This window comes from Liolophura sinensis, chromosome 9, assembly GCF_032854445.1.
Source record: "Liolophura sinensis isolate JHLJ2023 chromosome 9, CUHK_Ljap_v2, whole genome shotgun sequence".
NCBI lineage: Eukaryota > Metazoa > Mollusca > Polyplacophora > Chitonida > Chitonidae > Liolophura > Liolophura sinensis.
Window position 1 is genome coordinate 27,484,920 of NC_088303.1, and position 12,369 is coordinate 27,497,288.

The window sequence follows — 12,369 nt, forward strand, 5'->3', positions numbered from 1 at the left end:
AGCGAATTAGGCACATTTTTGTAAATGCTATCAATATTGTAATAGTAATGTAACTTATGAATTCAGATTTATCTGTTGTTGGACTACTTGCCTTGTGGAAATTTCATTTTCCTTAATAAATCATTGGTTTTTTTCTGTTATTTGGTGATTTTAAATGTTGAAAGAATCTTCCAAATCACATGCAAGGCTATCTTTTGTAATATCTTGCAAATTTTATGAATTATCTTAATAATGAAATGAAGTGGAACATGCAATTCGTTTGGAATCAACAATAAACTGATCAAACTTGTTAATACAACAGTAGTATCCAAACGTAAGGTTTTTCAATGCAGCGATCAATGGGAGGTAACTGCGTCGACCAGTAGTGGTTCGAGTTGGCAAATGTTAGTCTGTAGGTTAGGCTTTTTTTGTACATAAGGAATTCTTTTGGTGAATAAGTCATTAATTTGTTGATAAGAAGGAAATCTTCTATTGTGTACAGAAAGTTAGTTGTCTAATATATGTGTAGTTCATTTCTGAAACAAGAAATCCTCAGTAAAAGACAATGGTATTATTTGAAAACAGAGCGTGTTTGTGTTACTATGGTTACGACGCCATTAGTGTTTACAATATGGCGGACACTTGCTGAAGTCTCTGGTCGTATTGTCGTCTGTTACTCTTTCTGCTGCCTTTCGACATACCTGGCAATAAGCTAACGATGGAAAGACAACCTCTTGCGTTAGCTAAGCTGCCTCCGATAGAAGGGTAATTTAAAGCTCTTTGTATAATCTAAAGATTACGTTAAATCTGAGCTTGCTATCTCGTTGTAAAGTCATGTGTTTAGTCAACAGTTATGACATTGATGCTGATGTGATTTAGGGCACTAAATCTCCAAATGAAAAGATGTTTTAAAACAATATGAATTTTTGGAGAATATCTCGTGGAAATTGTGAATGTCGGGTGATACCTGTGTTTATCATTTAATCGCTTCTCAGGTGTTCATCGTGAAATGTTAACTCAAGAATAGTGAGGCAGCATTTTTTTTTATCCCGTGAGGTGGCGGTAGTATGAAGCAAGACCACCCTGCCGCATCACGTATTTGTGAGGTCACAGTAACAATATAGCAAAACAAAGAAATGAATGGTTAAAAGAGAGATTACTCACACATTTACAGTAAATACCTGAAGTATGATTTATAATACAGGTCTAGTGGAAAAACGAAAAGGAACAAGTCTGTAGTGTTTAAATGTCAAAAACTCAGCTTGATCATGTTGATGGTGCAGAGATTTAATATATGGGAACTGACATGTATTGATTAGTATGAAATGAATTTTTCTATTTCCATTTTTTTTTTTTTTTTTTCATTGCTATTTTATCTCACTGTCATTTTTCAGTCTGAGGTAACCATGTATGAAGTATACATGGATAAACTAATTACTGAACTGAATTTTGTTATAAAACCATGCTTCTTAAACATTCACACCTTATATTTTAACAAATATTGTTTTATTATTTTAGATTAAAAAATGCAATCACTCTATATTTGACAAGCACAGTGCAGTAGTTTCTTCATGGTCCTCTACCTGTAAACACAACAACCATTGCATAGTTCTTAAATCAGTATGGCCTAAGACACCTGTCAAATGAATAATCAGAGTTAGGGCCTCAAAAATTTCCTGCAATACTGCATTGTAAACACAGGGAAAAGATGGACAAGTTACAGTACATGCATGTCTTTATTAACAAAAGGTTATTATTAATTTTGAAATATTAGTGTGTTAGCCAGCTAGTTTAGCCAGTTTATTTAAGGCTGTCGTGATGATGAGGATGGTTATTATTATTTGTGCTTTACTTAGTAGACAACAGAACCTGCTGTCCCATCATGGCGATGTCCAAAAATTTGAAGGTTTGACTGGACCAAGCTATCTCCTTCAGAGTAACAAGTACCAGTTACCACCTCCACGGGCATTAAAGGTAAAACACAACAACTTGAAGGCTATGTAGAAACAAAAAGAGTACTCAGACATTAGACATAACTGTCTCATGTTTGTTACATGCTTGTACTGTGATAATTTCAATGTATGTTTATGTATTTACTGGTACTTAGTGTGATATTCAGTTTCTGGAGGAGCAACAATGATGGCAGAAGATATGGAGAACTTATGCACGCATATCAAAAGTTTAGAAGTATTCTCTTTTGATCATTGCCACCTGTTCTCCATAGAAGTTTCACACTTTGTGACGTTTTCTCTTCACATTGAATTAGATGGAATCTATGTCGTTTTTGTTGTTTGTAGCCCTATGTGGACACCAGAGCTGGTGAATTAGACACTTGGCCGGCACATGCTAGTGGTAATGCTACTTCGTCAAAAGCAGTGGTATTAACAAAAAATAAGAACCTGGTGGTGATAAGTGATGAAGAATTGGGCAAGCCTCAGATGGTTCCCAAACCAAGGTTCCTTGAGCAGCTGGAAACATTTTTGAAAAAAGAGTTACGGGCTTTGGGAGTGACAAATGTGGAGGCCAATGAACTCCGATTACAGGTTTGTAATATTGTGATCATGTTTACTAGGATTAATCTTTATAAACTTGGCTAGTACTTCCTTCTTCACACAACATATTAAACTTTTGGGTAAACCCATCTGCTTTTTCTCAAAACGTAGACAAATGAGATTGCTACATGTATGGGACTAGCATTTGCAACATGGGAGTGCTAAATATGCCTAAAAAAAGTAGTAAATTATGGTTAGTTTGTTTTGCTCTCATTGTTTAGGCAACAACACAAAAATAGCTTGGCACAGGGTGTAAATACTGTGACCTGATGGAGAGTGATTTGTGTTGTGCAGTGAAAAATGCTTCAGTGAGGCAGCACTCTAAATATCACATGTTAGAATAGTTCTACACCAAGATGTGATCACCAGAATAATGTGGAAAGTGGTGCTTAACCTGAGCAAATCTTAAACATGCAGGTTTTGAGTATGTAGAGCAAGTACATATACATGTACGTGTAGGTGTTCTTATAGATTTTTCCACCCTTTTGGGCTTAAATCTCTTAATTTTTACTTATAGGCACACAGAGAGGCATTTGAATATTTAATCGAGGATTTCAAAACCTACAAACCACTTCTGGCAGCAATAAAGAATGAGTATGAAATGATGCTGGCAAGTCAACGCCAACATATCCGAGAACTGGAACCCCTGAAGGTAGGTGATTGGAGTATCTCCACATAATATAGGAAGGATTATGGGACTAGCCAGGTACCTGTCCACCTATCCAAGTTCATGGTCAAATAGAAATTTATTAGTGTTTAATTGAAGCCATGGTTTTAGTATTTTCACCATGGTAGACGATGGAATTTTTACCACGGTAAAAAATTTTGTGTGGACTCCCTGCTCAAATGAAATGACCTCAAAAAGGCCGTTTTGTACACCCTCTTTGTTTTTCTTGGAGGGATTTGCCCTAAACTGCTTCTCCCACAGCAGAATGGTCTCTCACATGATGTTACTACATTGGCAACATCTGCTTGCATTCCTGATTCATGTAATGAGAATTTTTTGTATTTGATTTTTCAGATTGCGTTCGAGCAGTTTATTTACAAGTAATTGAAGCTGACATAATTATTTGTTATAATCTGAAATTGCTCCCATTTAATGTTCCAGCAAATGTTAGTGACAGTGAATCTGAAATTCCTCCCATTTAATGTTCCAGCAAATGTTAGTGACAGTGAATCTGAAATTGCTCCCATTTAATGTTCCAGCAAATGTTAGTGACAGTGAATCTGAAATTGCTCCCATTTAATGTTCCAGCAAATGTTAGTGACAGTGAATCTGAAATTGCTCCCATTTAATGTTCCAGCAAATGTTAGTGACAGTGTCAGAGCAGTGTGACCAGAAAATAATGGCTTTGCATGAGGAAGAAAAACAAGGTTTGTGTGATGCGATGAAAGCCTTTGTGAGACCTTCCATATCACAATTAAACATATTTGCTTTTTCATTATGGTGAAATATTTCTCTCTGTAATTGTCTAATCTGTATTGAAACTTAAACTTCTTACATCTTACATCTTTGGCTCTTTTAGAACTACAATAAATATAAAAGAATAAAACCAAAATACTCCAGTAGAAGTATTTTAATCTGCTGTAATTTATCATGTGTAGTCCTAAAATCATACACATACATGGTGAATATTTTATATAGCAACATTTTCTGTTGAGGTACAATATTTATATGGTTCCTTTAATAGATTTGAGTTACTTTTTGTATTCCAGTCGCTTACCTTATATTGCCTAAATTATAAAGATTCAGTTTAATTGATGGCAGTACACCAGGTTTTTTACTTTTTATTGATTGTATAAATATAGAATTGAAAGATTTTTTGTCTGATACTTCCCATTGCTACATTAAGTTAGAGAATCAAGTGATCTACTTTTTGTTGCTACAGAAACAATAAAAATTGCTGTACTTTTTATATGGTTGCAGAAGTGAAAGATTTGCGCGCTGAAAACAAATCCCTGTATCGAAAAATTGAAGAGATGAGGAACCAACAGAAGGATTTGGAGGAGCAGGTGTCAAAGCTACATAATGAACTAGCAGCAGAGTACCAGCGGTACCGAGACGAGTGTGATGCACGTAAACTGCTGGTGGCTGATATCAATGATCTCCGGTACCAGCAGGAAGATTATCAGATGTCCAAGAAAAACCTACAGCAGTTAGAAGAGGAGCATGAGGATCCATTAACACTGAAAATAGCACTCAGGTAGAAATAATCTGAATATCATGGCTAAAACATTTCATCCTGCCATGCGAATGCATGTGAAAGTCTGTTTCAGTGTACATTTGTATTCATGTGAAGGTCTGTTTCAGTGTACATTTGTATTTCTGTGAAGGTTTGTTTCAGTGTACATTTGTATTCATGCGAAGGTCTGTTTCACTGTATGCATGTTGAAGTCTTGTTTACTTGTATGTATAGGCTTATGAATGCCTGTTTTCAGTTGTATCGAAGGACAAAACAAAAAGGTAGGAAAGTCTTCATCGTAAGATACACCAAAGCCAAATCTATATCTAAACATCACCAGCACTAATTTTTTTTTTTAACCTTCCTTCAAGCAACATATCGCCTGCGGCGAAAAAATTGTGCTGTTATTTGTAACATCATCCACATGAGACTTCCAGATGTCTACTGACACATATCTGACTGAGTGGACAGTGGAACGTTCAGTTTTATCCTGGGCGTTCATTTCAATCATCAACTCTCTCAAGTCGCTATACTTAGAGACATGGCGGAAGACTGACCTTTTGACTGGGTTACTTCCCCTTCTTGTCTAGAGGATGGGAAATGTTCAGCCAACCTTTAATGTCAGACTAATCCAGACACGCTGTTGTGTTGTAATAATGCAGGCTACCATATGAATTATAAATACTTAAGAAAGGAAGATCATATTTGGTGTACTAGAGATATAATTTGCTTTCAATCTATCACATTGTTTACATGTGTGATTCACCAGCGAACATTCCATTGTGGGAATCTTGCGCTGCCTCACGTGCATCTTATCCCAAAACCAACTCAAAACTTCTGAATTTCTTTCGGTTGTGTGTCCCTTTTTTTTTCAATTCAAGTTTAGCTGCTGACAGAATGTACATTGTTTGATATGCATTTTTGCATACAAATACACGCATACACATAAAACCCGTAAAGCTCACCATGAAATTCAAATAAGTGAATGCACTAAAGAAATATGAAGATATTTTAGATATTTTTAGGTGGTAACATGTTGAATGACCTGAGGCTTCAAGGTGAACTAATATTGATGGCTATTCTTGATGGTTCCATGTAAATTAGTTGAAATGTTAATTAAGACCAAAATTTTTTAATGTATCCATCATAAGAGCTTTTTGTTTTGAACAGGAAAGCTCGTGAAGATGAGAAAGCAGCAACTCAGAGATTAAATGAGATGGTTGCAGATTATGGAGATGTGATACCCAGAAGAGACTTTGAGGCTTTAGAATCTAAATATAATGTACGTATACAGTGTAGATGTAAATTATACTGAAATTTTTGTTTCAGTTATGGTAAATTTTCCCTGTGACTAAATTGCACATTTTGCCCTTTTTTTAGAGAGTTCTGTTGATATCAGAAAGGTGTTTTGGAGTTGATTTTGGCATGATGATATCTTACTGTAAAAAGTTTCAGGACTGAAAGTAACATATTTTTTAATATCACTTGCCTCCAAAAATGCACTTTCTGGGGCAAAATGTTAGGTTATTTACCACACTGTTATGACTGCATCACCAGACGGTCAAAGACAAATCTCATTTATTGGGCTAATTAAAAGGGTGTAGTGTAGGGAGCAAGACTGATCACCCTCATAAACTTTTGATATTCTTAATATAAAATGTCAATCCATAGATTTTTATTGGCAAATCAGCAAAGAGGATTGTATCAGTTACCATTAGGCCTTGTTTTCTACAATTATACAAAATTTCATATTTCCTTTGTGTTGACAGAAACTGGTTGAGGAACAGGAGACATCTCTGGACGACTTCAGAAAACTCCAAGCTGAACACAAGTGAGTTGATCACTGTTGATAACCGTCTCTCTTTATGTTTCTCTTATCTGTTGTACAACAGCTAGTACACCTATACACATAAGCTTGGTACACCGAGCTTGTGTTTGTGTAAAAATAACATGGTGATCAAACATCTTTCCCATAGTTTTATTGAGTTAAGTAAATTGTTTTGATCAGGAGGTTTGTCAGGTGCCTTGTACCAATGGGAGGGAGGTTACCTTCAGCCATGCAGTGAGAACTGGACTGCTAGCTGTTGTACATAATACTGTTTTGCTTATTCTTCCCAGTGCTTTGTTAGATGTCAACAAACAGATTGTCCAGCAGAGAGATGAGTTCTATGTGGAAAGTGAAAAACTTCGAAGGAATGCAACCCCAAGGTATGTTTCGTTGCTTACATCAGCGTGAAACATAAAATGATCACATATTGCTGACTTAAAATCTTTGTATTCTTAGCCTGAACAAACTGTCCATTTGATGCTTTCTTTGTTTATTTATTTGATTTGTGATTTACGCCATATTCAAGAATATTTTGCTTATATGACGCCTGCCAGTGATGGGGAAAAAAAACAGGCAGAGCCCCTGGGAAGCCCATGACCAGCCGCAGGTTGATCTCCCTGCGTACATCCAGAAAGAAAGCCAGCAGGAGCTGGGCTTGAACTCACAGCGACCACATTGATGAGAGGCTCCTGGGTCATTGTGCCCAGCTGGGACACTCTTGACTTCAGCCATCACATTTTCTCTGTGTCATGTTTTGATCCGTATATGTATAATCTGTTCATGTATATTGCATTGTATATGAAATAAATGTAACTGTAACCTAGGGCAACAGTCTCATCATCAACCTTGTATGGGAGCAGTATGATCTGGAGTTAATCCAGTCCTGCATCATATCACAGACACCAAGAATGATACCACATGATGATTGTAGCATCTTTAATACCCCTCCTCATTTTAAGTGTGAACATTTCATTTCATCAAAACCTATTCTTGAATATGGTATAATATTTCAGCCAACTAACAGGCAACCTTCACCTGTACTGAATATTGGTAATATTTAAATTTCTATTGTGTTTGCAGACAGCCAGTTTGCTGAGACGATTTAATCATCATTTTTTGTTTCACCTGTATTCTGTATTCCTGTAGGCCTGACTGGGACAGGTGTGCTGACTATGTGCAAGGTGGTGTGATGAGGTGGAAGGAATTATCTGAGGGCAAAACTAGTAATGAGTTGGTAGACGTCCTGCTCCAAGAGATGGCTTCAGGGGGTGTGGGCGATGGGGGCGGAGCTGAATACTTTGATGGACAGGTATGCAAATGAAATCTTGACTGACAATTTTCCACATTCATGACATCAGTGATGAAAAAATGCATAAAGTTATGTCTTAGGATGTTATTAAAGAATGCTTGTCAAACATCCAATTTTGAAAGGATGAAAACAGCATACATTGTCCCCAACATTTAGTAGCATATTCCTTTTGCAGATGGCTAGGATTGCACTTTTTAGTCAGTAACATACATCCATTCTGGCTGTAGTGATCATTTTCTGGCTGAGAATTTTGTAAGCATTAATATGTAAAGGTTCACTGTTGCAGCTCTTACATTTACCTATACGTCGTAAGGTCTGTTAGCAGTCTTTGGATGGTCGTGACAGGGTTTCCCTCGGCTATATCCGGTTTCCTCCGACCACCCACCATAATGCTGGCCGTCATTGTATAAGCAAAACATTCTAGAGTATGGTGTTAAATACCAAACAAATAAATATATAAATCTTACATTTACAATACTAATTAGTTGAGCATGACAAATAGAGACCAACTGACAAACTAGTGAATTAACTGATTCTAGTCCACAGATTGTTCTTTACAAAGTGTATATGCAGTAGTACATCTGCTCAATTGTCTTATCCAGGGTACAGGACCTGAAGTACCTCCCTACCTGCGTTGTGAAGGTCACGTTAGAAATCGGCGACTTGGAAAGAGAGACTGCGCACTTCTTATCAAAGATATTTGGAGAGAAAAGTCTGCACAGGATGCTGAGGTGCGGTGTGGTATTGAAAACTGTGTTTCTCAGCTTTTCGTTTATGGGAATAGTGCCTGGCAATGTTGTAAATGCTATACTAATGTCCAGCAGAAACATGCTGTTTAGACATAAGTCAGACATGCATATATACATTGACTGTGGGTTTTGACCTGTCCAAATATTATGATGCAGGCACTAATTGGAATTAAGATAGGTATCATGAAGACTAGAGTTGAAAGCTTACTCTATATTATATAAGCATATTATACAGAGGCAAAATAATGTGTAAGCTCTAAGGAAAATGGCATTGTAACTGTTTTGGTGCTGTTAGATATCATCAGTGCAAAAGCACTATCCTACATTATAAAAGATAACACTATAAAACTGTTCTACTGGACAATGTATATTATTTACTGACATTGCGGTGACAACTTATCGCCTTCAACAGAGTAAGGTTTTAAACAAAAGAATTCCTATTTATATTGAAGTTACATACAAAAACAAAAAAAGGATTCCTATTTATATTGAAGTTACATACAAAAACAAATGTCAGTAAATAATATACATTGTCCAGTAGAACAGTTTTATAGTGTTATCTTTTATAGTGTACTATCCTGGATGTCTGAAAATCTACATTCCTACATTATCCTACATGTTCTATGATGTACTCAATGGAGCTTCCAACCCATTGAGTTCTGAAACCCATGTACATGTAATAGTATAGCATATTCTACATCTTAAGGCGTGGTTCATCTGAGTGGGGTGGAATTAACTGTTAGCCTATAATATACTATTCACTGAAGCTGTCAAAAAATGTCAAAAGCAATCAGTTGTTATGTGAGATGTATAAACTTCATGTTAAAAACAATTTTTTCAGTATGTGTGCCACAGTGAAGTTGTCATATCATAAGTTAACTGAGGGCTAATTTTAGGGGCACTTTTTATATTAGCACACAGCTGCCTACTGTCTTTAAATGGTTTTTTTTCTGATGTGTTGTAGGGTGAAATTGGCTTCTACAATGGGCCAATCATCCCTGGAAGTCAATGCTTATATTAAAGATAACCAAGAACTAATACACTTAGTATTAGAAAACTAGACAAAGCATGATGCAATTCTATTTGTATTAGTGGTTCAAATGTATATTATATATGTCCATTATGCCAGAGTCCTGATGGGAAGAGATCAAGCCTGGCTGAGTTCTTATACACATACCTGACGAGGAAGTTTGGCTTGGAGCAGATGGTTGTGGAATGGGGCTACAACCTTCACGATGCTCTTCAGCGCTACTCTCATGATGAAAGCCTGGGGCTCTTCTGGGGAGTTCTCACTGGGGAGGTACGTTGTTCACAGAACATGTACATGCCACATCCTATACATTATGCACAGTCCTTCAAGTTGCAGATAGATAATATTCATGCTGCTTTATAGTATTGTAAGCCAGCCAAATAAACTTCTCAGCAAACTGGTCAGTTTAACTGAATTAGGGTTTATATGGTAACTGTTTATGTAAATGCTTAAATAGAAGCAAATTACATGCCCCCAGCACTGTGGATTAAACAGAATTAGGTAAAAAAAAAAAATGCAGTGAAAAGATGTTGATTCCAATTTAGTAGATGTCACTGGTCAAGAAATACTGAAAATGCTGTGTTGTCATTACATTTAACATACAATAACATTGAAACAATGGACTGTGAAAGGCTCTACCATGTGCAGGATGATGGGTGCATAGAATATGATAATATCAGTGACTGACACAACTACATAACAAACAGAGGCGTATAGTTATTTGCTTTCTATTCCTAATCAAGTTAAAATGTGGTCATGTTAAGAAAAGTTAAGAAATCATTTGGTGAAATATTGGTTATTTGGGTTGTTGTGTGGCAGTTAGGATGTGGTAAAACAGTGGTAATACTGATTTTAAAATTCTAAATGAATTAGCCCATTAATTTAGCCTGAATATTTAACCATGTGTTTATTAAATGTTATTCTGGGTTTCCTCCATACTGTCCTGCTGTCTGCCGTCATATGAGTGAAATATTCTTGAGTATGGCGTAAAACACCAATCAAATAAATAAGTAAAATAAATAATTAAATGTTATGAGCTAAGAAGTCTGCTTTGCCCCTGTTAGGTACAATACTAGTCCAGATCAATGATAAGAAATGAGTGTCCGTAATATTTCCTACCTCTGATCATTGCATACCTTGAAATATTCTCACTACCCTATCCAATCCTCATGTGTATATCTATATTCAAGTTTGTGCACTTTGTGTGAACCAAATGTTTAATGGGCAGCAGTGAACAGGACAGAACCATGGAAGCTTATGGTTGAAGGTACAGAGTTTGTGATTAGCACCTGCTTTCCTTTCGTACCGATACTTCGTACGTATGTCATGATATAAAAAACTTCACTAAGAAGTGTAAAATCTGTCATTGTTAGTTTTGTTGAAATTGAGCAGAGAAATGTTTCATTTATCTTGATTTGACAGGTAGATGAGGAGGTTTATCACAGCCAATTGCAGATCATGGCAAACCTTGTCAATCACCTCACCAAGGTGGATGTGGAAAAGGGAAATCCTGGGAAGCTGAGCAGAGAGGAGTTTCAACAGGTCCTCAAAGAGTTCTTCCCTCAGATACCCGAGGACAGACTCACCAGGCTGATGAAAGCTGTAGACATTGAGCTCGAAACAAAAGAGGCAGATGAGCTGGAGTATAAAAATCTTTTTATGGAGGCAAGTCCAAGGGTCTGGTTCAAGGGTTTATAACCATTTCACATGTAATCAGTGATTAAGTCAGATTTTGTAAGAAATTATTTTTATGTACGGTCTACATTCACATATACATGATTGGCCTCATTACTGTGCATGTACCTATGTAAAGTTGTCATTTATTCTCCATTTTAGGGTGCTGTATTTATGCTGAATAGTGTAAAAAAAAGTATTGGCACATAGAAGACCAAATGATAGCAGTATCATTTATATTGATTTGACCTTTATACGTGTATCCAGTGAAAGACATATTTAATCCCACTTCTGACATCAAATTTCATGTGATTCCATCAGGATGATGAGGGGAAAACAGGCCCCTTCCTGGAAGAGGTGAAGAAATACACCGACGACCAAAAAGAAGAATATGTGGACAACATTATAAGTGCTTTGGGAGATGTCACGTAAGGGTTTACCTTTATGTATCTGTGTTAATTACATGTGGTGTTGTCTTTATTAAGGTTTCAGATGAATATTCTTTAAACTCTTTAAAACTGCTTTAACTCTTTAACCTCCTTATTGTGGACATTTTGCGAATGATTATCGATTATGCATGCTGTTATCTTTATTACAGCTCTGTGTCCGTTGATGACCTGAAAAAAGCCATAGCTACGACAGATCCAGAAATTGACCAGAGAAACATGGATAAATACATACTATGGACATTTAAATGTGAACCTGACAAACTGGGATCGGCAGAGCCTTTGAAAATCTCTGTGGTAAAGGAAAGATTGAAGAAGGGAGACCTCCACAGAATAGGCAAAAGAGCATAATCAGGCAGTTCATTATTTTAAAAGCAACCTGTGATTCTTTTTATGTTTAAGTTAACTATATTGTAATGTATTTGAAATATTATTTGTCTTTTGAAGAGAATGACTTATAACCCCACACAATTTGTTTTGTGTATTAGCAGCAGATAGATTTCTCTCTCTTCTTCCCATCACAGAATTCCTTCATGTACATGCTGCACTTCATGTGGTATAACTGATTTCTTCATGACAATAGCAATCTCTTATTGCAACTTTTGTGCCTTGCCCGATT

At 36.4% G+C, this 12,369-nt stretch overlaps 1 protein-coding gene across 2 annotated transcripts; it reads left to right on the forward strand.

Moving 5' to 3' along the window:
• The first annotated feature begins 606 nt into the window (after positions 1-606).
• Positions 607-12,344, forward strand: LOC135475283 (translin-associated factor X-interacting protein 1-like). 2 transcript variants are annotated; one of them, XM_064755120.1, is made up of 15 exons: positions 607-744; positions 1,836-1,953; positions 2,277-2,522; positions 3,049-3,183; positions 3,836-3,905; positions 4,459-4,735; positions 5,885-5,996; positions 6,484-6,545; positions 6,833-6,922; positions 7,689-7,851; positions 8,454-8,582; positions 9,730-9,900; positions 11,053-11,295; positions 11,626-11,732; positions 11,903-12,344. In XM_064755120.1, the coding sequence occupies exons 1-15, from the start codon at positions 698-700 to the stop codon at positions 12,099-12,101; spliced, it is 2,169 nt and encodes a 722-aa protein (XP_064611190.1). In that variant the 5' UTR covers positions 607-697; the 3' UTR covers positions 12,102-12,344. The 2 variants fall into 2 exon arrangements, with proteins under 2 accessions (XP_064611190.1, XP_064611191.1); XM_064755121.1 differs by having other exon boundaries at positions 676-744; positions 1,839-1,953.
• The last annotated feature ends 25 nt before the right edge of the window (positions 12,345-12,369 follow it).